At 42.3% G+C, this 27,194-nt stretch overlaps 1 protein-coding gene across 2 annotated transcripts in view; it reads right to left on the bottom strand.

Moving 5' to 3' along the window:
• The window catches only part of LOC111967633 (glycine receptor subunit alpha-4), a 100,411-nt gene extending 75,524 nt beyond the window's left edge, over positions 1-24,887 (bottom strand). For both annotated transcript variants that reach the window (XM_023992820.2, XM_023992821.2), the window contains exon 1: positions 24,548-24,887. In XM_023992820.2, the coding sequence (XP_023848588.1) occupies positions 24,548-24,615 (68 nt within the window). In that variant the 5' untranslated portion in view covers positions 24,616-24,887. The remainder of the gene's footprint in view (positions 1-24,547) is intronic.
• Positions 24,888-27,194: the final 2,307 nt, after the last annotated feature.

The raw sequence follows: 27,194 nt of genomic DNA, 5'->3' as shown, positions 1-27,194 counted from the left end.
ACTTACCACCTGAGCCAGTATGAATATGAATGGGGGGTGTCAGCTCTGATTAGTCCCATTGGTCATCACTTGGCCTGATATCTGAGGCGCACTAGCGGTGAACTAGCTGCCGTTAACCCTGGCTCCTCTGTTTGGTCAATACACGGCTGAGTCACAGGGTTGTTACAGTAGCTTAGCCCTCCTCGGATGCTTTCTCGGGCGGAACTCTGGTGCCTCCCCCAACCTCTATGCCCCAGGGACTGAAGCCCATTTACTGTCAACCCAGACTGCGGCGAACCAACGTCCAAGCAGGAGTGGGTGAGTCAACTGGCGCTTGACCCCAATTACGGACCAAGGTGCCTTAAACTAATGTGGACACAGCTCTACTGGGTCTGCCGCTCTGGATAACAGAGGCTCAACAGGTTCCGCATACACGGTAACTCAGACAGACACACAGACAGAGACATGCCGATGCATAGACCGAGAGCGAGTAGAGACACACACACACACACACACACTGGCTGCACTGGGTATGACCCACATTTTGGTCAAGAGAGTGAGAGAGGGAAAGGAACACCAAAGGCATGGCCGCTGGTTTCTCTGTTTCAACAGGATGACCAACGCCAGACAGACAGTGGTGGAAAGAGGCATGGCAAAGCTGGACTTGAGCCTGCCAGAGATTGTGTGTGTGTGTGTGTACACGTGGTTACTATACTTGTGAGTACGAGACGTCCTCACAAGAATAGTAAACCAACTAAAATTAGTGAGGACATTTAGTCTGTTCTCACTTGTAAAAAGTCTATTTTAGGCTTAGGGGTTAGAATTAGGGTTAGTGGTTAGGGTTAGGGGTTAGGGAAAATAGGATTTTGAATGGGAATCAATTGTTGGTCCCCAAAAAGTCACAAATACAGTATAGTAATACATATCTATGTGTGTGCGTTGCTCGTTTTCTATATGACCCATGCATTTAATGTAGCATTTGACTGTACAAACTCTGGCAGGAGTTTTTCCTCTTCTGAGACCGGACAGATGCACAGTAACAGATAACACAGACTGGATGTGAATGCTCGCCATTGTACGTCTTAACAAAACCGGAGACTCTACTGCTCCAATGGAGAGAGGGAGAGTTTGTACCACACACACGGGAGGCCATACTGTTCCCTCGAAAGAAAATGTATCTCAATCCCTGTATTAGCACCTTTGAAAATCTGCAAATGATGATGCGCACTATATGTCTAATTAGCCACTGTTAGCCTCAGAGATGATTTTATTTGTATTGATGCTATCAGAAGTACATGTTTTCACACCCTCATAGCCATTGTCAAAAACTCCCTAACATTTAAGATTTTTGATCTGTGAAATTACCAAGCTGCTTTTTCAGGAAGAATCTTGCATTAGTAACAACAACTCTTCATTAGTCAACAGTCAGTTCTAATGAGAACAACATTTGAGTCTAAAGCCAGACATGTGTTGTTTAAACCAGCAAAAGTAACCCACAAACCCCGCAACACTATGGAAGTTTAGCCAATCTAAAATGATCCACACATGAGCCTTTGCCATAAATATATTTTTTTAAATATGGAACACAACAGCACCTAAAGTAAATTAGTTCAGCTAGGTCACATTCAGTAAGCACGTACAGGTAGAAAAGTCTTCAAATTGAAACCAAAATGAGCTTTCAGATGGATGGTATCTCAATGTTTTCTACCATTTCATACCTACTGAACTCTTCCCAGCTCTGCTCCACTATCTGTGCCAGCCTTCTGAGATCCCTTTCAGCCTGATAGAGGAGACATATGGAGCCGAGCGAGCACGCACGCAAACACACGCACACACATCAGTCAACAGCTTCCTGCAACCCGGTGACTAATTGAAATCCCCGCCAATGCAACATCCAGAAAACACTAGGAAGCCTAGGAGCCCCGTCTGAGGAAAAATTTATATTGTCTTTGTTTTTTTTCCTATATTTTTATTTTGCCAGTTGTTGATAAAGCAGGGAGGGGTGATGGAATACATTTACAAAGGACATGGCTAGAAATGGAACCATTGTGTCCTATTGATATTATTGGGTTTGCGTTTTCTCTCATGTTGTCCCAATGGTTCCTGATTCTCTATGCTATATTATGTGTTGATGCCTGATTCACACAAAAGGGCCAAACTGAGCTGTACTGAGCTGGCCTAGTTACGGGTCCACCATAGTTGCTGGAACCATGCAGGGAAGGACTACATAAAAAAATATCCGAGCCGGTACGGTTTGGGTTGGCCCTATAGTGTGGATCAGCCAACCGAGGAGAAAGACTGGCTCCACTCCTGAACAGTTTAATCCTCACTCACTGGCTGGTGAAACTCCAGCAGAGAGCCCGTGCCCACTAGTGTAGTTGTCCAGAGGACATGTCCTCTTTTGTGTGGAGTGCGTTCTGTCTGTCACACACACACCCACACACAACACACACACACACACACACACACACACACACACACACACACACACACACACACACACACACACACACACACACACACACACACACACACACACACACACACACACACACACACACACACCCACAACTGCAGCAATTGACCATGTAGAGTAATACTTGATTCCTCTTTTGCTCTGGGCATGGTACATGCTGAGTACAAAGAGATATGGACACGCTTTTCTATTTTTGCCATTTAAAGTACAGGACAATGGCATATAACTAATCCCATTGTGAGTGTGTGCATGCGTGTATGTTTTCCTCATGACCTGAAGACTATTTTTTTTTTTTTTTTTTTATCACTTTGTGTAGTTAAAGCATTTCGCTACACTCACCTTGACAACTGCTAACCATGTAGGTGACCAATACAATTTGATTTGATTTAAATATTTAAATTGTTATCGTAAAAAAGTTCCCACCACACAGTGCCATCAGTTTATATCCACGACCGGTTTACCCAACAACCAAATGACACGCCCCCTTATTGAAAGGCAAACGACCCTCCAGCCAATAGGCAGTTAGCGATTTGGCCACATCCCCACAGCATAACGATGTGCTGGGCATCTAACGGGGGTCATACAGATGAATGGGGGGAGCCTCAGACAGTGGTCAACGATCAAAGTGAAATTGAAAACAAGGGCTGTGTCCCAAATGGCACCTTATTCCCTATATAGTGCAATACCAAAGCCCTATGGGACACTATAGGCCCTGGTCAAAAGTAGTGCACTATATAGGGAATATTGTGCCATTTTGGATGCAACCAAGGACAAACAGCGGGGCCCAATCTGCGCCCGATAAAAGAGAGACTGCACCGGGGAGGAGGCTGTGGGCCCGCTCTGCTGTGCTCAGATAAACATGAAGACAGCGTGGCCATGCATGCCTAATACAGTAAGGTATCACGGTGCCAAGCAGGAGAGGAGACTGGGGAGGTTTTCTAAGGGAAGGGTGTGCAGGGTCGTGTTCATTAGGCACCAAACGGAGAAAAGTTGAATGAATACAACCTTACTGTGAAATGCTTACTTACAAGCCCTTAACCAACAATGCAAAATAAGGAAATAATTGCTAAATAAACTAAAGTAAAAAGTGTGATGGTTCAAAGTGCATGTACTTGTTTGTGAGTTTTTTTGGACACATGCTCAATGCTTAAACCCACAAATACTGAATTCCCATTCAGATTTCATAATGATAGATTATTTGTCCAGTGTGTCGGCACTGTGTTTGTATGTATGCTGTATATGTTGGTTCAAATGTCCGAATCAGTATATATTTTTTAAGGAATGGGGAACTCCCATTTTTTCGCTGATACAGTATATAAAAAAATATATAAAAGTGTATTGGACAGGATTGTGAAATATAGTGAAAAATAAAAAAGAGAGAGAGAACGCTAAATTAAATGAATCGGATTCGACGTCCGGTGTAGTAGCTGGCTTCAGTAGCGAGGTCAGTGCACAAATCAGCCTTTGCTACTTGACGGTGGCACGGTTGTGATTTAGTGCTATTGGATTTAATGTGCTCTAGCAGTAGCAGCCTGGATGGAGTCGAGGGTTGTGGAGATTTGCCCTGAAACCAGTGCTGCTAACTTGTGCGGCGAGGAATTACACGGGCTTCCGTATGCAACAGCTCACTCATGTCATGCTGCTAGAGAGGAACGGGGCCCACCGTACCATTGTGTTATCTGACGAGCTGAGTGACAGAGTGCGAGTGACAGAGTGAGTGAGATTTTCTCTTCCTCCTCCTCCTCTGGCTGTACAAGTTTGAAGTGCATAATATGGCCATCTAGTCAAGACAGTTCTCTCGTCTATTTTGACAGACCAACACAAGGTTAAACTGACTTCATGACTTCAGTTCAATTTCTATAGCTGTCAACTCAGTTCCTTCCCTCTCAGTGTTTCAGCTTAACTGAAGATTTCTCCTTCTCTTCTCCTCTCCTTGGAAGGATTCTACCGGCACTCACACACTTCCATACTAACAGACCTCGGCCAACTTGCATCTTTCAAAATCACATTCTGTAACCCCACCATAGCAAATCAGGCTCACACTTAGCATACACACATTGCACAAAAGAATGTGGAATTGTATTTTTCTTGATGTCGTAACTCATTACACAGTAGCCTAAATAAATTACTGCAATGGCTAAAATGTCATGGAACGAAACACAAGTCTGCTAATTTGTAAGAATTTGGTCCGTTTAGCCTAGTTCTATATCATTTAATAATTTGCTTTTGCACTTTATCTACCATTCCCATATACAGTGGAGGAAATTATATGCTGGTATAAAGGATGTCATGCTTAGTGTGTACTGCTTCTTCATTATTCGGCTCACACCTAGGATCGAACCCAGGGCCTAGCTAGCGTCTTACCAGTCGGTGCCATGCGAAAACCTAGCCATTCGCTGGCACAAGTGCGGACACTTCAGGCTGAAGGGTAAATTTCACACATCCCCATGTGCTACACTGGCTTAAATAGTAACAAGGGTTCGATCCTAGGTGTCCTAGGTGTGAGGCGAATCATGAGGAAGCAGTACACACTAAGCAAGCAGTGTGACATCCTTTACACCAGTATGTCCTTTCCTCCACTGTATATCCACATGTCGTCCCCCAACGAATGATGCAGCACCCCCCTTGGGCCAATCAGTGTCATTTTGTAAATGGCGATCTCTATATAGCAAGACGCATGATTCACCTAAGTTTAGTCAAAATCAGGCCAGTGGTGTCTGGTTAGCTAGAATCATATCCCTGAGCATGTGTGCCAAATTTCATCAAACAGATCAAGATAAATAAATATGTGTCTGTTATAGCGTCACCATGTGGTCGATATTAATGTTATATGTTGTCTTTTACCGAAATTTGGGAAAATACAAATATCCTTGACTGAGTTATGTGCCAGAACACACCCATGTGAATTTGTATTGGTCAATAGCGACCACGTTTGTTTTAGGTACTAGTCTGGAAAGTATTGCTTTGAGAGACTTTTGTCCATAGATGTCACATATCAAGTTTAGTGCAGATTGGTCATACGGTGCCAGAGGTGTAGCATTTTATTGGCACAATTCCACTAGAGGAACTGGTTGTGTTTTTAAGACAGCGACCGATGACACACTTCGACAGTGACATTGTTGTTATCCACTGTGACTGGCATTTTTAAGTATGGAGGAGAGAGATGTGCTGGAGTTACCCGGGCTATTTTGTCCTATTCTTTTCATTTTTGTTCCTGAGCAGCAATGGGGACTGAATGAAAGGAGACAGCTGAAAAGAGAGATGGATAAAATACACAACATAAGTTATCATGCGAGGAAAGGATCGATTCAGCCGGTTGAAAGACCAGTTTACGCATAGAAAGAAATGCTCCAGAAAGGTACAGTATGGTTACTTGTTTAGCTAGCTGTTGTGTATCGGTCTTTGTGAATTGTTCAAAACTTATTTGGAATGAGGACAACTGTTACAGTTGCTTGCAATGAGTCCTGCACAAGGTGTGCTTTAGGACTATGCAGACGCCTCCGAGCGGTCGGGTAGGCTGTTTGGAGTGTTTATCCGACTGGATAAAAAATAAATTATAATAGAACCCCCCCCACTTCTAAAACCAAAGTTGCGCCTCTGAGTAATCAACTATATTATCTCCACAGATGCTATGGTGAATTGATGTGTGTCCCATTAACAAATAAACCATGTTTAATAACATATTTTCTTTCTTTGTGATTTTCTCCCTCTTCTCACAGACACCCAACACCCTTTGGGCAACAAAGTGCCTGGACCATCAACAGAACTACTAACATGACAGACCAAGCCTGGTCCCTGAGCTCAGTGGTTATCGCCCTTTTTTGGTTACTATAACCCCTATCATATATATCATATTTTTGGTTACTATAACCCCCTGTGAATAGCCTACTACACGATTGTATCTTCTACGTTTGACCAATGTTTGATTGTTGTTTAAGAAAACTATTCAAATCAATATTTTTTTCCAAAATGTAAAATCAACACAAGTAAGCATGTTGAAGTTTTTCGCAAAGAAATCGGCGAAATGTACATTATTTTCATTGTTTAACAGGAGGCTAAATTCAACAAACGGTAATTGGAAGCCACATTCACAATGCTTTTGGTGTAGTACAAATGTAATATATATATATTTTTATATACAGTATATAAGAACTTCAGCCAGTTTAGTCTAGTGACATGTCTGCTGTTGCTGTCTGACATCCTTTTATGGCTTGAATAAACTGTCCAAATACAGCTATGAAGCTATGGTTAACAAGGCGGTCTGGGCCATCTCAGCAGCCCTGGCTGTCCTTTCTGCTGCACTGGCTGCTGCCTCATCTTAAAGCAGATGATTGAAGTGCTGATCCTGCTGTTGACGCTGGGCCTCAAGTATCTCCAGGTATCTCATTAAATTCAGGCATTCGTTGGTTGTGCTTGCAGTGTTTTCTCGACCCTGAGAATATATATAGGCAGAAGTAATGACACGTACAAACCTGAAGTCAGTCAGTATGAGTGCATTTTTATTCTCCAACCATGTATTGTCCCATCAAATGTATTAAATCTTATCCAGTAAAAGCCAGTGTGGGGCCATTCAGATCTACCAACCAGATATACCAATGATGCAAATAATAAAGGGCTTGGGTCAGAATAGGATTAATTGAATGAGTGGAAAAGTTTTATTTATATATATATATATATACAGTGGGGAGAACAAGTATTTGATACACTGCCGATTTTGCAGGTTTTCCTACTTACAAAGCATGTAGAGGTCTGTCATTTTTATCATAGGTACACTTCAACTGTAAAGAGACGGAATCTAAAACAAAAATCCAGAAAATCACATTGTAGATTTTTAAGTAATTAATTTGCATTTTATGCATGACATAAAGTATTTGATCACCTACCAACCAGTAAGAATTCCGGCTCTCACAGACCTGTTAGTTTTCTTTTAGAAGCCCTCCTGTTCTTCACTCATTACCTGTATTACTGCACCTGTTGAACTCGTTACCTGTAAAAAGACACCTGTCCACACACTCAATCAAACAGACTCCAACCTCTCCACAATGGCCAAGACCAGAGAGCTGTGTAAGGACATCAGGGATAAAATGTAGACCTGCACAAGGCTGGGATGGGCTACAGGACAATAGGCAAGCAGCTTGGTGAGAAGGCAACAACTGTTGGCGCAATTATTAGAAAATGGAAGAAGTTCAAGATGACGGTCAATCACCCTCGTCTGGGCTCCATGCAAGATCTCACCTCGTGGGCATCAATGATCATGAGGAAGGTGAGGGATCAGCCCAGAACTACACGGCAGACTGGTCAATAACCTGAAGAGAGCTGGGACCACAGTCTCAAAGAAAACATTAGTAACACACCATGCCGTCATGGATTAAAATCCTGCAGCGCACGCAAGATCCCCCTGCTCAAGCCAGCGCATGTCCAGGCCCGGCTGAAGTTTGCCAATGACCATCTGGATGATCCAGAGGAGGAATGGGAGAGGTCATGTGGTCTGATGAGACAAAAATAGAGCTTTTTGGTCTAAACTCCACTCGCCGGTGTTGAGGAAGAAGAAGAGATGAGTACAACCCAAGAACAGCATCCCACCGTGGAAGCATGGAGGTAGAAACATCATTCTTTGGGATGCTTTTCTGCAAAGGGGACAGGACGACTGCACCGTATTGAGGGGAGGATGGATGGGGCCATGTATCGCGAGATCTTGGCCAACAACCTCCTTCCCTCAGTAAGAGCATTGAAGATGGGTCGTGGCTGGTCTTCCAGCATGACACGACCCCAAAACACACAGCCAGGGCAACTAAGGAGTGGCTCCGTAAGAAGCATCTCAAGGTCCTGAGTGGCCTAGCCAGTCTCCAGACCTGAACCCAATAGAAAATCTTTGGAGGGAGCGAAAGTCCGTATTGCCCAGCGACAGCCCCGAAACCTGAAGGATCTGGAGAAGGTCTGTATGGAGGAGTGGGCCAAAATCTGCTGCAGTGTGTGCAAACCTGGTCAAGAACTACAGGAAACGTATGATCTCTGTAATTGCACACAAAGGTTTCTGTACCAAATATTAAGTTCTGCTTTTCTGATGTATCAAATACTTATGTCATGCAATAAAATGCAAATTATTTACTTAAAAATCATACAATGTGATTTTCTGGATTTTTGTTTTAGATTCCGTCTCTCACAGTTGAAGTGTACCTATGATAAAAATTACAGACCTCTACATGCTTTGTAAGTAGGAAAACTTGCAAAATCGGCAGTGTATCAAATACTTGTTCTCCCCACTGTACATACATACACTGAGTGGACAAAACATTAAGAATATTTAGTTGCACCCACTTTCGCCCTCAGAACAGCCTCAATTCATCGGGGCATGGACTCTGGATGTCCTTGATACACACACAGGAAACTGTTGAGCGTGAACCCCAGCAGCATTGCAGTTCTTGACACACTCAAACAAGTGCACCTGGCACCTACTACCATACCCAGTTCAAAGGCACTTAAATATTTTGTCTTGCCCATTCACCCTCTGAATGGCACACATACACAATTCATGTCTCAACTGTCTCAAAGCTTAAAAATCCTTCTTTCACCTGTCTCTTCCCCTTCGTCTACACTGATTGAAGTGGATTGAACAAGTGCCATCAATAAGTGATCATAGCTTTCACCTGGTTAGTCTGTCATGTCATGTTCCTATGTTCTGTACACTCAGCGTAAATTCCTACATCCACACTGTCTCCTTGAATAATGTTTAGGAACATAACCCATTCATGAAAAAAGCTCTCTGTGGATGAGATTGCCCACCGCGGTTGAAGACAGCTTAATTGTGTCATTAGGGCTAAACAAGTTAACATCACAATCAATTGACATTGAACTGTTTACCAACTGAGAATGGACCCTTGGCGCCTGGGGCTTCAGGGCTCAGGGGTTGCAGGAGCGTTGATTGTGTCAATGGACCCTGGGTGTCTGGTGGTGCAGGGCCCTGTGGTTGTGGCTTCACTATTTGAGCATGCAGCTTCCTCTGAGTCTGTAGGTTCAGGAATGTCCTCTGAAAAGTATAAGTATGCTTGTTTGTATAATGTAAAGTCAGATACTCCGGCTTATGTCAAACATGTAGCTAAGTCCACGGCGTTGGCCTTCCATGGATGTTTATATGACAAGTTGTTGACCCTGGTTAATGTCTTGCGCAGTGCTCACACTCATACGCTACAGCTAGCTACGCTCAAGACATTGGTAGCTAGCTACATAGTAATTTGGCTTAAAACGATGTATTACCGTGCTGATCATTGCTGCTCTGCATCACCATGGCTTCAAATATCACTGTCTGATCAATTTTTGTTGTGGTCTTTTATCTTTTGTATTCTTGTTTGAGTTTCTTAATACTTTCCCGGCACTGTTTTACTGACCGATGGATTCCCATCTTGGCTAACTCATCCAATATTTTTGTGAAGCCCTGTTCATTCCTGGTGAAAGAATCCAGTTGCCTCTGGATGCTGGAGTCTGCCCAGATGCTCAACAGACCAATTTGCTCCTTCCATTATAAATGTTTAGCTTTCGAGTTTTTCATTTGTGTAGCTGTACCAAAGATTTTTTATAATTGTTCCATCTGTGGTTGTACCGTTCACAGTCAGATTTAACTTGCCTTATAAAAATGGCACCAGTGACTTGTGCATGAGTATTAACAACATACGCAACACTGTGACATCATTGCGTGAGACCAATCATTAAATATGGCCATTTGTAACCCCATCCACTGGCCTACTTGGTTCAAGGTCAGTACCAGATATCAAACAAGGCTGAATATCCCACTTGGTTCCAGGAATCAAGTGGGCCATGAGCATATGGAAATAAAATAGGAATCGTGATATTCACGGCACGGCATGGCACTGCAGTGGAAACGCACTGTAAGTGTTTTTCACAAAATTCTAAATGGCAGAAAATCCATCCTTATGGGTCCCTGAGGCAAATTTGTTCCTTGTGAGGAGAAGGACTTATGTACCAAATTTCATGACTTTAGGTCAAACGGGGTTAGGGGCATGACCTTTCAAAGTTAGCATTTTCAATCGCGTTTTATAGTGCCACCATCTGGCCAATCAGTGTAATTTTGTAAATGCCAGATCTCTATGGCATACCCATTATTCACTCAAGTTTTGTCACATTTGGTCCAGTGCTGTCAGATATCGGGTGTGACGAACGTGCGAAAGGACAGAGACCGATCCACAGTCTCCGCCCCAACTTCATCGTGGGGGACAATTATGGTGTAATTACATGCATAAGAGCTACTTAATGTATAGTGGATCCCAAATTGGTAATCCATTGACAAAGCTGAGGTCGAGAGATCCTCAGGATAATGGATCTACCTGCAATCTCTTTCATTCTTTCTCTCTCCCCCTTTCTCTCTCTCCCTCTTTCCACCTTTTCCCCATCTGCCTCTCTCCTTCCCTACCCCTCTCCCTCTCGTTCCTCTGGTAGACTATCTATCAGGCTATATGGCATGTGCTTAATAACATGAAAGGCTTTGTAATGGCCCCACTACATGTCCGTAATTGCAGTGAACGTAACTTGCAGCAATGAACTCAGCAGCCATTGGCTAGAGTGCTACTGAGCCAATAAAAGGCTATATCCATCCTTGGGAGGGAGAGAGCACATATTCTATGGATTCCCTCAGGTAGCCTATACACTGGCCATTGTGTTCCTAATGAGACACTCTGGAATGGTATGGGCTAATATGAGATGGTTGTAATGACTGCTATGTTAGTATAAGGAAAGGCTGTGACTGTCTGTGTGTTGATACTGTGTCGTAATGATAGAAGGTTGTGTCATACGACAGGGTTTAGGAATCACTAATCATTTTACATACACTACCGTTCAAAAGTTTGGGGACACTTAGAATTGTCTTTGTTTTTGAAAGAAAAGCAAAAAAATGTGTCCATTTAAAATAACATCAAATTGATCAGAAATACAGTGTAGACATTGTTAATGTTGTAAATGACTGTTGTAGCTGGAAAGGGAATATTTTTTATGGAATATCTACATAGGCATACAGAGGCCCATTATCAGCAACCATCACTCCTGTGTTCCAATGGCACATTGTGTTAGCTAATCCAAGTTGATCATTTTAAAAGGCTAATTGATCATTAGAAAACCCTTTTGCAATTATGTTAGCACAGCTGAAAACTGTTGTTCTGATTAAAGAAGCAATAAAACTGGTCTTCTTTAGACTAGTTGAGTATCTGGAGCATCAGCAGTTGTGGGTTGGATTACAGGCTCAAAATGGCCAGAAACAAATAACTTTATTCTGAAACTCGTCAGTCTATTCTTGTTCTGAGAAATGAAGGCTATTCCATGCGAGAAATAGCCAAGAAACTGAAGATCTCGTACAACGCTGTGTACTACCTTCACAGAACAGCGCAAACTTGTTCTAACCAGAATAGAAAGACGAGTGGGAGGCCCTGGTGCAAAACTGAACAAGAGGACAAGTACAATAGTGTGTCTAGTTTGAGAAACAGATGCCTCATCAGTCCTCAACTGGCAGCTTCATTAAATAGGACCTGCAAAACACCAGTCTTAACGTCAACAGTGAAGAGGCGACTCCGGGAGGCTGACCTTCGAGGTAGAGTTGCAAAGAAAAAGCCATATCTCAGATTTGCCAATAATTAAAAAAAGAAGATTAAGATGGGCAAAAGAACACAGACACTGGAGAGAGGAAGATTGAAAACAAGTGCTAAGGACAAACAAATCTAAGTTTGAGGTGTTTGGATCACAAAGAAGAACATTCGTGAGATGCAGAACAAATGAAAAGATGCTGGAGGAGTGCTTGACACCATCTGTCTGGGGGTGCTTTGGTGGTGCTAAAGTGGGAGATTTGTACAGGGTGAAAGGGATCGTGAAGAAGGAAGGTTATCCCTCCATTTTGCAACGCCATGTCATACCCTGTGGATGGTGCTTAACTGGAGCCAATTTCCTCCTACAACAGGACAACAACCCAAAGCACAACTCCAAACTATGCAAAAACTATTTAGGGAAGAAGCAGTCAGCTGGTATTCTGTCTATAATGGAGTGGCCAGCACAGTCACCGGATCTCAACACTATTGAGCTGTTGTGGGAGCAGCTTGACCGTACGGTACGTAAGAAGTGCCCATCAAGCCAATACATCTTGTGGGAGGTGCTTCAGGAAGCATGGGGTGAAATCTCTTTAGATTACTTTTAAAAAATGACAACTAGAATGGCAAAAGTCTGCAAGGCTGTAATTGCTGGAAATTGATGATTCTTTGACAAAAGCAAAGTTTGAAAGACACAATTAGTGTTTCAATTCAAAATCATTATTTATAACCTTGTCAATGTCTTGACTATATTTCCTATTCATTTTGCAACTCATTTCATGTATGTTTTCATGGAAAACAAGGACATTTCTAAGTGACCCCAAACATTTGAACAGTGGTGTATCTGTTAATGTAAAGTGCCCTAATGAACACAACCCAGGTGTGCAGATATGTGAAGCGGCATGTGGTCGTCAAAGATAGAGCGTCTGGAAACACTGTCAGCAATCAAATCAGTGTGTCTTGTGACTGCAATAAGACTGTCTCACCCCTTTATCACATACCTCTCTCACACTGCGTAAGAATACAAGTCGTGATTTCGCTTCCTTTAGCATTAACATCGAGCAGCGTGTCTTTTTTCTATTCCTTTCTCGATCCTCTCTGTTAATCCTGGACTCTGCATATCCGTGCAGCAGCTGGTTAGACGCTGGCCTTGGTAGCTTGGGCCACATTTTGTCGAGGCATGTAGTGGTAAAATGTCCTAAATGCTTTCTGGCACCCCTGGGATCCCTTAGGTTTAGATTTGGAAGAGCTGATAAGTCGTGTGCGCCAACCCAAAACAATATTTGATTTGATGCTCTGCTGGCTGTGTGAGCCAGACCCGAGCAGCAGCAGCAGCCCACCTCTCTGTAAGGATGCATCCCAAAGGGTAACCCATTCCCTACACAGCACACTACTTTTGACCAGAGCCATATGGGTGGAATAGGGTTGTAGGGAATAGGGTTACATTTCGAATGTAGCCTTAATCATTAGGGCGACTGTCAGGAAAGAAAGATTAACGGTTTACACTGGGCTCCCATCATCTGCATCAGTTGCACTTCATGACGGGTGCTTTATTCAGTGGCTCTGGGTTTGGCTCAAGGTTTGGGGCCTGACAGTGGAGAAATGGCACATTGTCAACTTTGCCACACAAGCCCAGGCAAGCAGCAGGCAAGGGTTACTACAAGATAAAAATCCATAGTGTCAATTCTCTCTCAGGGAAAAAGTTGGGTGAAAAAAAAAAAAAAAAAATACTGTCCATGTGAGGTGATGTGCTTGACAAGAAGATATTACAGAATTGGCCCCTTTACCTGTGTTGCAAATGGAAACTGAATACTAATTTTCACTTAATTGATTGTCTGGGCCTGCTTCAACAGAGGGCACTTAGAATTAGTTAAATTATAGCAGGTCAGAATAGTCTTCTTTGCAAACACATGATTTTTGCAAAACCCTGCTTATTCCAGACACCGACAAAATGATATTCAGTGTGGATCCCAGGCTACTGTACCTCTCAGCCCCATATGCTCTCGCAGTCAGATCTCAGTGATCTGCTTTTTGCCAATCCCTTATCCTTCAGTCGTGGACAGAAGGAGGTTGTTATGCACAGTCCATCTCATGGTAAGGACGTGGAAAAGGTCAGACGAGGTGCCGGGTGAAATGGGCTGAGAACCATCCGTCTCTTGTCTCCCAGCCCGAGGTGTCAGCCTCTGCCACGAACACATTGGCTCTCTCTGGAGAGACCATTAGTAAGTTGTCACCTCTCGGGGCCATATATCCACACTCAAATCTAATGCTCACTGAAGCACAAGACGGTTTTGTGTCTGTGTTCTAGTAGACATATTTTGGGTTCCCATGACCATGTTTAGCATTTTTTTTTAAATGTTTATTTAACTAGGTAAGTCCCATTTGACATAGGAATCTATTTTTTTTCAAGTGAGCCCTGGCAAAGAGGAAGCTGCAATGTACGATTGAATGTATGCCGTGGGTTTGTGGGCTCATTCAGCCTGTTTGCCATGCGACGAAACAAATATTAGAGGGAACATTTGGTTTGTTCTGTCTGGCTGGACAGTGAGCTATTGAGTTTAAGTAAGCTGCTGGTAAACACTTTCAGACAACTGTGCGCTAGGCATAAATGGTAAAATGGTAACAGTCTATCCGAAGGAATATTTTTATTTTTATGACTGAGTGTTTGTATTTTGAAGCTGTTATCGAGTACCCGCCTGCCTGTTCATGGATGAAATGTGTGAAGAATGCGTTATGTATCCATTTAACATTTAACTAAAAATGATAGATACTGACAAATGACTGTCCGAGATCTCTGTTGTTCGTCAACGAATGTTGAGCCCCATACACAAACATTGGCTCAATATGGTTTCAACAGAGGTGAAATGTGTGTGGCTGGGCCCATATTCAAAGTTTTTGGTGATTTTCTAACAAGAATTATATTCATTTATTTTGTCTCCACCATATTTTTCAGTCACTTGGTATCCATTGTCTTTTCCTACTCCTTATCTTGTTTGAGTCAATCCTCGTAGCACACTCCTTCGAGGCAGAGATGACAGACAGATGAGAACAGCCCCTTTTCACCACCCACCATCCAACTTGGCCCTCATTTTCTAACCATTAACTCACATCACATCTGTCCTTTCTCTCCTCCCGCGGCAGGTAGCCTAGCGGTTAGAGCAGTGTTTCCCTAACTTGGTCCTCGGGACCCCAAGGGGTGCACGTTTTAGGTTTTTTGCCCTAGCACTACACGGCTGACTCAAATAATCAACTAATCATCGAGCTTTGATTATTTGAATGGGCTGTGTAGGACTAGGGCAAAAACCTAAACGTACACACCTTGGGGTCCCCAGGACCGAGTTTGGGAAACACTGGGTCAGAGTGTTGCGCCAGTAATTGGAACCCGAAAATTACAATCCCCGAGCCGACTAGGGGAAAGAATCTGTCGATCTGCCCTTGAGCAAGGCACTTAACCCTAATTGCTCCAGGATTTCCGTGAATAATGGCTTATCCCTGGCCGTGATCCCCCGCTCAGAGGATGTTTCAGGGGAGTGGGAGATGCAAAAAAACTAATTTCCATTTCACACCACACACTTGTACAGGTTGTACACTTGTACATGTGTGAAACAGGAAACACACTGTATATGCACCCCCTATTTTACTATGTGACATTCCTCTTTTTACCCAAAACTCCTCATTAGTCTATTCTCACATGCTTTTCTCTGACTCTGGCTGAGTCAGAGAAATGTAAGACCATAAGATTTCTGATCTTAATGCTCCTCAGATTCAATGAATCTAATACCAATGTTTCGGTCTCAATAAACCTAAAGGTTCAAATCTGTCCCCTCGTACACATAGGCCCTGATTCAGATTTAGGAAATTATGCCTTTCTTACACACTCCTTTTCATTTGCATTTCTCAGTAGTTGGTATTCAGACTTACCTTATCAAGGTGTGTAACAGGCTTTGCAGGCCTGGTTCACTTTCCCATGCGGAATAAATGTAATTCAACTGCTGAAAACCCACTTGCGGTCAACAGATTTTCTCATGGGATTTTCATTCAATAGGATTTTCAGTATATTTATCTTATCTTAAGCCCTCCCTTTAAATACAGTGTACCTTGTTTTAATTAGAATTTGGTCAACAGACTAGAATACATAGAGAGAATAGGTTCAGAAAATAGGGATCAATGAAAGAAAATCCATTTAAATATATGCATATTCATCTCCGTTTCAACAACAACTGGTAGAAGACTGATCTTGTAGATTATTTAGGCACATTTCAGGGTTAGGAAAGTATGTATGAATACATTTTTCGAGAGACTTCACGCACAAAATATATTGATGAATAAAAAATACTGTGGTGTGATTTAATTCTGACAATAGCCACATGGTTCTTTAACCTGTGGAAGTGTTGGACGATTAGCGTACAGTTGAAGTCAGAAGTTTACATACACTTAGGTTGGAGTCATTAAAACTCGTTTTTCAACCACTCCACAGATTTCTTGCTAACAAACTATAGTTTTGGCAAGTCGGTTAGGACATCTACTTTGTGCATGACACAAGTCATTTTTCCAACAATTGTTTACAGACAGATTATTTCACTTATAAATCACTGAATCACAATTCAAGTGGGTCAGAAGTTTACATACACTAAGTTGACTGTGCCTTTTAAACAGCTTGGAAAATTCCAGAGGTGTACCTGTGGATGTATTTCAAGGCCTAGCTTCAAAGTGCCTCTTTGCTTGACATCATGGGAAAATCAAAAGATATCAGCCAAGTCCTCAGAAAAAAAATTGTAGACCTCCACAAGTCTGGTTCATCCTTGGGGGCATTTTCCAAATGCCTGAAGGTACCACGTTCATCTGTAGAAATAATAGTACGCAAGTATAAACACCATGGGACCACGCAGCCGTCATACCGCTCAGGAAGGAGACGCATTCTGTCTCCTAGTGACGAATGTACTTTGGTGCGAAAGTGCAAATCAATCCCAGAACAACAGTAAAGGACCTTGTGAAGATGCTGGAGGAAACAGGTACAAAAGTATCTATATCCACAGTAAAACGAGTCCTATATCGACATAACCTGAAAGGCCGCTCAGCAAGGATGAAGCCACTGCTCCAAAACCGCCATAAAAAAGCCAGACTACGGTTTGCAACTGCACATGGGGACAAAGATCGTACTTTTTGGAGAAATGTCCTCTGGGCTGATGAAACAAAATAGAACTGTTTAGCCATAATGACCATCGTTATGTTTGGAGGAAAGAGGGGGATGCTTGCAAGCCGAAGAACACCATCCCAACTGTGAAGCACTGGGGTGGCAGCATCATGTTGTGGGGGTGCTTTGCTGCAGGAGGGACTGGTGTACTTAACAAAATAGATGGCAACATGAGGAAGGGAAATTATGTGGATATATTAAAGCAACATCTCAAGACATCAGTCAGGAAGTTAAAGCTCGGTCACAAATGGGTCTTCCAAATGGACAATTACCCCAAGCATACTTCCAAAGTTGTGGCAAAATGGCTTAAGGACAACAAAGTCAAGGTATTGGAGTGGCCATCACAAAGCCCTGACCTCAATCCTATAGAAAATGTGTTGGCAGAACAGAAAAAGCGTGTGTGAGCAAGGAGGCCTACTAACCTGACTCAGTTACACCAGCTCTGTCAGGAGGAATGGGCCAAAATTCACCCAACTTATTGTGGGAAACTTGTGGAAGGCTACCCGAAACGTTTGACCCAAATTAAACAATTGAAATGCAATGCTACCAAATACTAATTGATTGTATGTAAACTTCTGACCCACTGGGAATGTGATGAAAGAAATAAAAGCTGAAATAAATCATTCTCTCTACTGTTATTCTGACATTTCACATTCTTAAAATAAAATGGCGATCCTAAACAACCTAAGACAGGGAATTTTTACTAGGATTAAATGTCAGGAATTGTGAAAAACTAAGTTTAAATGTATTTGGTTAAGGTGTATGTAAACTTCTGACTTCAACTGTACGTAGAATTATAATAGGGAGAATGGTGTACAATCCACTGCCTGCACTAACCATGGAACTGTGTGATGACACAGCCAAGCATTTCACCATGCGTTGGGTTTAAACTGTTATGACTTGGTCTGTGCTCGCTCCATAACAATTTAATTAGTCTCTTTTTTTTTTTAAATGAATGTCAACTGTTACTAATGATCCGTGATGGCATTTATGGAGGAAGCAAATTAATTTAAAGTATTCAATGGAAATAAATGGAAAAATAATGTAGGCTATACCAACTGAAGGGAACTAACAGTAAATTGGCAGTTCAATATGTGTTGTAATTAGGCCTATTGACGGTCAATACTCATAGTGACTAATATTTAACATGATAGAAACAGTAAACAGAAAGTCGGGGTAGCCTATAATTAAGGCATTCAAGTGCCCATCCTTTCAAGTTAAATGGTCGTACAATTTTGCATAATGGCACAGCATTTCATAAACTTTACTGTGGGAAAGTTGATATGTTGATATGCTTCAATGTTCTTCAATATGACTGGTTTCACAATTCTCTCCAGCGATTATAAGGTAAATTATAGCCTATCTAAAACAACTGTCATTTATATTTACAATTCCCTTATCCAAACTGACTTCTCATTTACCTGGCTCTTATCAATAGCTCTTATCAAGTTGTAAATTACAGTGCATGGACAATGTTGTTATTTTTATCAAAATAAATCAAGTACACGCTTTTTCCACTTGGAACCAGTGGGTTTAATAGACCTTATTCATGGTGTCCTCTCGTATAAAGTTGGTGGAATTATTAGGAAATTAAGTCAAGGTCAGAAGAAGGCGTATGTGTCGACACACCTTGGATACATCTTAATTTATTCCATCTCCACCAAAAAACGAATAGCAGGTCAGAATGTGCATGGTGAGAAAAGCATATAAAAAAGGTAATTACGTTCCATTTAAGTGCACTTAACTCCGGTTGGAATTGGGGCCTTAATTATTAATAAACAAGAGATTTGTCTCTTCATGTATACTGAACAAAAATATAAACGCAGCACGTAAAGTGTTAGTGCTATGTTTCATGAGCTGTTAAAAGATCCCAGCAAATGTTCCATACACACAAAAAGCTTATTTCTCTAAAATCTTGTGCACTAATTTGTTTACATCCCTGTTAGTGAGCATTTCTCCTCTGCCAAGATAATCCATTCACCTGACAGGTGTGGCATATCAAGAAGCTGATTAAACAGCATGATCATTAAACAGGAGCACCTTGTGCAGGGGACAATAAAAGGCCATTCTAAAACGTGCGCTTTTGTCACACAACAATGCCACATATGTCTCAAGTTGAGGGAGCATGCAATTGGGATGCTGACTGGAGGAATGTCCACCAGAGCTGTTGCCAGATAAACATTTAATTATTTCTCTACCATAAGCCGCCTCCAACGTAATTTTTGAGAATTTGGGAGTACATTCAACCGCCTAACAACCGCAGACCACTTGTAACCATGACAGCCCAGGAAGTCCACATCCAGCTTCTTCACCTGCGGGATTGTCTGAGACCAGCCACCCTGACAGCTGATGAAACTGAGGAGTATTTCTGTGGGGAAAAATTTCTTCTGATTGGCGGGGCCTGGTTCCCCAGTAGGTGGGCATGTGCCCTCCCAGGCCCAACCATGGCTGCGCCCCTTGCCCAGTCATGTGAAATCCATAGATTAGTGCCTAATGAATGTATTTAAATTTACTGAATTCGTTGTATGAACTGTAACTCAGTAAAATTGTTGAATGTTAAGTTTATATATTTTCAGTATATACAGTGCTTTCGGAAAGTATTCAGACCCCTTGATTTTATCCACATTTTGTTACGTTACAGCCTTAATTTAAAATGGATTAAATAAAAAAGATCCTCAGCAATCTACACACAATACTGTCACGCCCTGGCCTTAGTTATCTTTGTTTTCTTTATCATTTTTAGTTAGGTCAGGGTGTGACATGGGGGATGTTTGTGTGTTTTTGTCTAGTCTAGGGTGTTTGTATTGTCTAGGGGGTTTTGTAGAGTTCATGGGGTTGTGTTCAGTGTAGGTGTTTATGTAAGTCTATGGTTGCCTGGATTGGTTCTCAATTAGAGACAGCTGTCTATCGTTGTCTCTGATTGAGAGCCATATTTAGGCAGCCATAGGCATTAGGTAGGTTGTGGGTAATTGTCTATGTCTTGACGTTAGTTGCTTGTGTCTGCACTTTCGTTTGATAGCTTCACGGTCGTTTGTTGTTTTGTCTAGTTTGTATTAGTGTTCGTGTTCGTTTCTTCTTCTATTAAAAAGAAGATGTATTTATATCACGCTGCGCCTTGGTCCTCTCTTTCACCTAACGACGATCGTGACAAATACCCCATATTGACAAAGTGAAAACAGGTTTTTAGAAATTTGTGCAAGTTCATAAAATGTAAAAAACAGAAATACCTTATTCATAGAAGTATTCAGACCCTTTGCTACGAGACTCGAACTTGAGCTCAGGTGCATCCTGTTTCCATTAATCATCCTTGAGATGTTTCTACAACTTGAATGGAGTCCACCTGTGGTAAATTCAATTAATTGGACATGATTTGGAAAGGCACACACCTGTCTATATAAGGTCCCACAGTTGACAGTGCATGTCAGAGCAAGCCAAGAGGTCGAAGGAATTGTCCGTAGAGCTCTGAGACAGGATTGTGTCGAAGCACAGATCTGGGGAGGGATACCAAAACATTTCTGCAGCATTGAAGGTCCCGAAGAACACAGTGGCCTCTATCATTCTTAAATGTAAGAAGTTTGGAACCACCAAGACTCTTCCTAGAGTTGGCCGCCCGGCCAAACTGAGCAATCGGGGGAGAAGGGCCTTGGGTGTGGAGGTGACCAAGAACCCGATGGTCACTCTGACAGAGCTCCAGTTCTTCTGTGGAGACGGTTGTCCTTCTGGAAGGTTCTCCCATCTCTGCAGCACTCCCCCAATCAGGCCTTTATGGTAGAGTGGTCAGACGGAAGCCACTCTTCAGTAAAAGGCACATGGCAGCATGCTTGGAGTTAGCCAAAAGGCACCTAAAGACTCTCAGACCATGAGAAACAAGATTCTCTGGTCTGATAAAACCACTCTTTGGCCTGAATGCCATCATCACATCTGGAGGAAACCTGGCACCATCCCTACTGTGAAGCATGGTGGTGGCAGCATAATGCTGTGGGGATGTTTTCCAGCTGCAGGGACTGGGAGACTAGCTAGGATCGAGGATATGATGGGTGGAGCAAAGTACAGAGAGATCCTTGATCTCTGAAACAAAATGTCAAGAGGTCTGAATACTTTCCAAAGGCACTGCATGTGGCTTCATCACAGCGCTCCCATCAATCATCTAGTGTATATGTAAATCATTGGTTGGGCCACCACAGCTTCAATGCACCTTGGCGTAGATTTTATAAGTGTCTGGAACTCTATTTGAGGGAGTCAACACCATTCTCCCACAATAAATTCCATAAGTAGGTGTTTTGTTGATGGTGGTTGGACTCCCCCTTTATCAGGCCACTCCAGAATCTCCGATAACTGTTCAATTGGGTTGAGATCTGGTGACTGAGGTGGCATATGGTATACCTCATTTTCAGGCTAATCAAACCATTGTAACCATGCCTCCTGTGGATGGAGGCATTGTCATCCTATGGGGGCATAGCCATAGTATGCCATTTTTATACATGACCCAAAGCATGATGGGATGTTAATTGCTTAATTAACTCAGGAATGACGTCAATGACAGCCTAGGAACAGTGGGTTAACTGCCTTGTTCAGAGGCAGAACGACAGATTTTTTTTACCTTGTCAGCTCGGGGATTTGATCTTACAACCTTTCGGTTACAAATCCAATGCTCTAACTACAAGGCTACCTGCCGCCCCGGCAATACACTTTGTATCCCGCATTTACTCAAGTGTTTCCATTATTTTGGCAGTTACCTGTACCTTCCGTTTTAAAACTACCCGTATCTCTTCTGCCCATTAAGGGAAGACTGGGAGGGCCTAGAATAGGAGCAACATATCTGAACTAGAACCAGGACTCCCCTAATGAGCAAACAAAGATCTCTGGGCTCTCTCAGATGTCCCTTTGTGCGATATCTGAAGTGATCCACCCACTTGACCACACTCAACCGAATCCCTCACTTATTTACATAATTATGACCACTGACTCATAAGAAAACACTGGCATGTCGAAGTCTACTATCCAATGACCATCCAGTTGAATCATCTATTTGCCCCGGATTTGCATGTTAAGTACATATTTAATAAAGTATGTCCTCGCGAGTGTTCCTTGTTGTCGGTCACTGGGGCATGTGATGAGATGAGTCAGTTCAGAGGGGACGACAGACACCGGGATATTGCAGTCTGAGTCGGACAGAGGCTAATTTCAGACCTGCAGGCCCGGCTCCACAGCGGTAATTGATGGGGAGGGTCATGTTCATGTATGTTTTAGACACGTTTTGGGCATTCATGTTTTAAAATGATTTTTAAAATGATATTTCAGTATGTTGATATCCATTTGGTGCATAATGAAGACAAACCAGCTCAGCTCTGACTCGGTCTGGCTCCCTTCGCCGACCAAATAGCACTGGGAGCAGGATCTGTGCAGTTTTACGGCTTCTAAATGCTGGTATAGGTGCCAGTGTCTGTCTTTGTCCACACGTTGGGTTGCAGTGTAGTAAACACACACACACACACACACACACACACACACACACACACACACACACACACACACACACACACACACACACACACACACACACACACACACACACACACACACACACACACACACACACACACACACACACACACACACACACACACACACACACACTACATCTACTGTGAGTCTCCTACAATGACTGATCACAAAGCGTGTAATTTACTGTGCCCTGCTTGATGTCCTGGCTTGTCAGTCCCTAAGAAACCAACCATGTTACCCAGCCACAGAAGCCACAGGTCCCCCCTTCCTCCTTCCCCCATCCCCACAGGGGACTGGACGTGTTACAGTCTCTGCCAATTTCCCTCTCTCTCTTATTTCCCGCAATATTTTGCTTTCCCCCATCCCCCACACCGGCTGTCCCCTCCCTTTAGTCTACCTCTCTGTCCTACTCTCTCTCTCCCTCCTCTCTTTCGCTGCCCTCCTTGGCTTACTTCTACACCTCTTTCCCCCCCCCATCTTTCCATGCCTGGTTGGTGGGCTTCTGGGAAGATTTCTCTGAGGAGGTGCTGTCAGTTCACCTGCTCGCCAAGGCTAAAGGGCTGCTCTCTCAAGACCCGAGGTTCACCGAGTGTCAAGGCTGGCGGTGGGATTATGCAGATCTTAATTCCATCCCTTTCCCACACCTGGGGTTGACAGGGCATGAAATAGGGAAAGCGTTCACTGCAAAAGTTTCTGCTACGCAAGGAGAGATGCAGCAGGCGGGGAAGGGGGATAGGGGAAGGAGAGAGAGACAGAGATGTGGAAGGGGGGTGAGCGACTGAGGGAGAGAGTTAAAGAGAGGGAGAGAGCAATAAAGAGAGGAAGATAGTGAGCGAAAGAGAAAGCAAAAGAGAGAAAAATACAGAAGGCAGCGATGATGGAGTAAGAGAGGAAGAGCAAAAGAGAGCGGCTCGTCTCTTCCGTCTAAACAGAACAGAGACAGCAGCATGCCACTGTTTTCCTATGATAATTAATCAAGCTTCGCACACTTGCCAGGCTGGCACACTCATTTCATTTCGCCATTTCAGAAATCTCCTCAGGACTTTTTTCCGAATAAGGCATTTGTTATTAAAAAAAACAAATGGTTCAGGTTACCAGGTTATGGTGACTGTTATATAATGGTTACAATATACATGTATCCACACTCCCTCCTTGAAATTTAAAAAATATATATAACAAGTTCAGCTGGATGCTCTACAGGTAGTTTAGGTCATAACAGGTTCTATCTTATCTTATCTGTTTAGTTGTGGGTGAAATATAGATGTCCATTGTATTGTGTAAATACAAGGGTAACATGCCAGGTAGAATCACTTGTTACTTGCACTTAAGGAGACAAGGCTGTGAATATTCCATTGTTTGTGTGTCTCTTTTGTTGCTAGTTATTGTTGAAGTAAATTTTACCCTCATGGTTTACATGATCATTATAAATCGATTGTTAGTGGTCAACTTCTTCTCTCTATATTTTTGCCTCAGCGGTCAAAATTTTCCTTTTTGAAGGATGGTGTTTTTAAACAAAGGCTGTAGGGATCAAATATTAGATATTAGAATGTGTTTGCCAAGGTCCAACGATACAAAAGTCAGGTTAGTCTCAAGATCTATATTAACAATATATCCAAACTTCACCTTTTATTCATTTTCTTTCTCACGGAAAAATGTAAGCACAATAACAGATGTCGTAATACAATCTTGCTAAGCGAATGTAAAACGTAGAAAAAAGAAAAATAACTGCTTCAAATGCACTCTGCTGAAAATGCACTTTGCTGCAAATAACAGTGAAAGGTAATCCACAAGCAATGCAATGGTCTTTCTTACCTGATAAAGCCACCATGGAAAAAGCTAAAAGACAAGACATATAGAATCCTTATGAGCTTTGGGAGCATTCTCTGGCTCAGTCTCTCTATCCCTCCCGTTGGATTAACTTGCAAAAAAATTATCTGAGCAACTACCAAATCCACTGAGCGGTTTTTGAGACTAGGCAAAAGGAAGGCATCGTCTCTGCAAGTCTGACAAGAGCTTAGCTTTGGGAAAATAAACTTATCCCACTAAGTACAGAGGGCTGTACAAATCCCAAATCCACAATAGGCTCTTCTTTTTCACTTGTCAGAGCTGGACTGGAGTCACTGGACAGTGCCAGAGGGGGTATGAGTGTGTGTGTCAGTGTGTTTTGGCGGGAGTGTGTGCTATTCTCCTTCTTTCTCCCTCCTTTTTTATGGCCAGCTGCTTGCTCCAGGAATCATAATGGGGAGGATTTAAAGGGACAGTAGCCCCTTTTCTGATCCCTGCCAGAAAGACTGAAATGATCTCTGTGTTGGAGACGGAAGGGGAGGTGAATGGGAGCTAAGGGGGATGGGGTGAGCTCACACAGGTTGGTCATTTGAGAGGTGTGGAAGAGGGAAAGGTTCTGTTGTTTCTCTCCCTTTTTATTAAAATGAAAATATCAGGAGGGAGGAGACTGGCAGAACAAAGAGAGAGGGAGAGGGAGAGAAAGACGAAGAGAGTCAGACAGACAGAAAGAGGGAGAGGGAGAGAGAAAGAGTGTCTGCGAGAAAGAGTGACAGAGGAATAGAGAGGTACACAGAGAGAGGGGAGCGGGAGAGAGAGAGAGAATTAGAGAGACTGAATGCCCCACTGGGCACAAACTGGTTGAATCAATGTTGTTTCAGCGTAATAAGACAACGTATTGTGACATGGAAAATACATTACATTTGAAAAAAAGTCATCAATGTAAACTATTGTTTTGAGAGCGAAATTCCAACCACTGGATTGTCATCATGGTAACCAATGTTCAACATGGATAAACAGTGTATAAAATATGTTGAATTTATACCTTTGAAACAACGGCAGATCTTCAATGTTATATCCTCTATCAGGAAAAAAAACCTATAGTCTGAGCAGCACCTCCTACTGGAGAGTTGATCTATCTACAGCTATCCATTTGGTCTCCCATCCAGGGCTTTATCCAAACCCTTTGTCACTGACTAGTACCAATGTGCTATGGTGAGAATCATTATTGAAAGCTGTTTTAATAACTATAGATTCACTATTGCTATCGAAGTCATTACAAAGTGTAGTTACACTACGTTTTAACAGAGCAAATGAAATATAACCATACTTTTTATGTAATATATCCTCAAATACACTATTTAGGCCTACAGTATATAGCAGTTGCGAAGTCATCAACAGCTGTTGTTTCAGTTCAACCCAGGGTTCAACAAAAAATAGACAATACATACAGTTCTTTGAAAGTATCCACACCCGTTGACTTGTTCCACATTTTGTTGTGTTACAGCCTGAATTTAAAATGGCTTAAATGTAGTTTTTCTTTTGTGTCACTGGCCTACACACAATACCCCATAATGTCAAAGTGGAATTTAGTTCTTAGAAAGTTTTACAAATGTAATAAAAAATGAAAAGCTGAAATGTCTTAAAACTTCTTGTCACTACAGGGGGTGCTGTTTCAACTTCGACTTCAACCATGTGCACAAATTAAACTGCCTCGTACTCAATTCTTGCTCGTACAATATGCATATTATTATTACTATTGGATAGAAAACAATCTCTAGTTTCTAAAACCGTTTGAATTATGTCTGTGGGTGGAACAGAACTCTTTCTGCAGCGAGATTCATGACAGGAACTGCGAAGGTTTAAAAACTAGACTCTGTTCTCAGATCAGTTTAAAGGTCTGTATGTGTCCTATGGGTCRACATGAACTGCACCCGCCYTCCCCTGGATGTCAGTAACCAATGAGAAGTGGAATGGTGTTTCTACGTATTTCTCAGAGCTTATAAAGCCCCAAGGAACGAAGTGCGCTCTCTTTTCGACTTCCGCCATTACGCAAAGCAAGACCTCAGGATAGCATTTTGAAACGCTCAGTTATCGGCCTTAGATATGTCCGTCTGTAAATTAATTCGATATAGGTGTTAGAAACATCATAACGAAGTTATTTTAAACCGAGTTATATCAGTTTATGCGAGTATATTGCTATTTTCGGAATTTCCTTAGTATTGCGTTTTGAGGATTTGGGCATGTTGTGATCACATAGCTATTGTTAGCTGCTAATTCCGAAGTTGAAGACGACGTTTTACAACCAAGCAACGATTATTTTGGACAAAGGACACCTTGCCCAAGATTCTGATGGAAGCTCGTCCAAAAGTAAGAACTATTTATGATGTTATTCCGTATTTATGTGGAAAAATGTAAAAGTGTTTGGTCGCCATTATTGYGGCACTGGTCTGGCTGTAACGCACACTGTATGTCTAGTAACGTTAATTTTAAAAATCTAACACAGCGATTGCATTAAGAACTAATTTATCTTTCATTAGCTGTCCAACTTGTATTTTTTTAGTCAAGTTTATGAATAGTTTTCGATTAGAATAGGTGCTAATCCAAGATGGCGCCGGACAGATTGCTCCACTATTCTCATTGTATAACCACGATTGGTGCCGCTAAATATGCACAT

The sequence above is a fragment of the Salvelinus sp. IW2-2015 genome, linkage group LG8 (assembly GCF_002910315.2).
Source record: "Salvelinus sp. IW2-2015 linkage group LG8, ASM291031v2, whole genome shotgun sequence".
NCBI classification, from domain to species: Eukaryota; Metazoa; Chordata; class Actinopteri; order Salmoniformes; family Salmonidae; genus Salvelinus; species Salvelinus sp. IW2-2015.
Note: the sequence above shows the minus strand (reverse complement) of the source record. Positions and strands in the feature narration are given on the sequence as shown.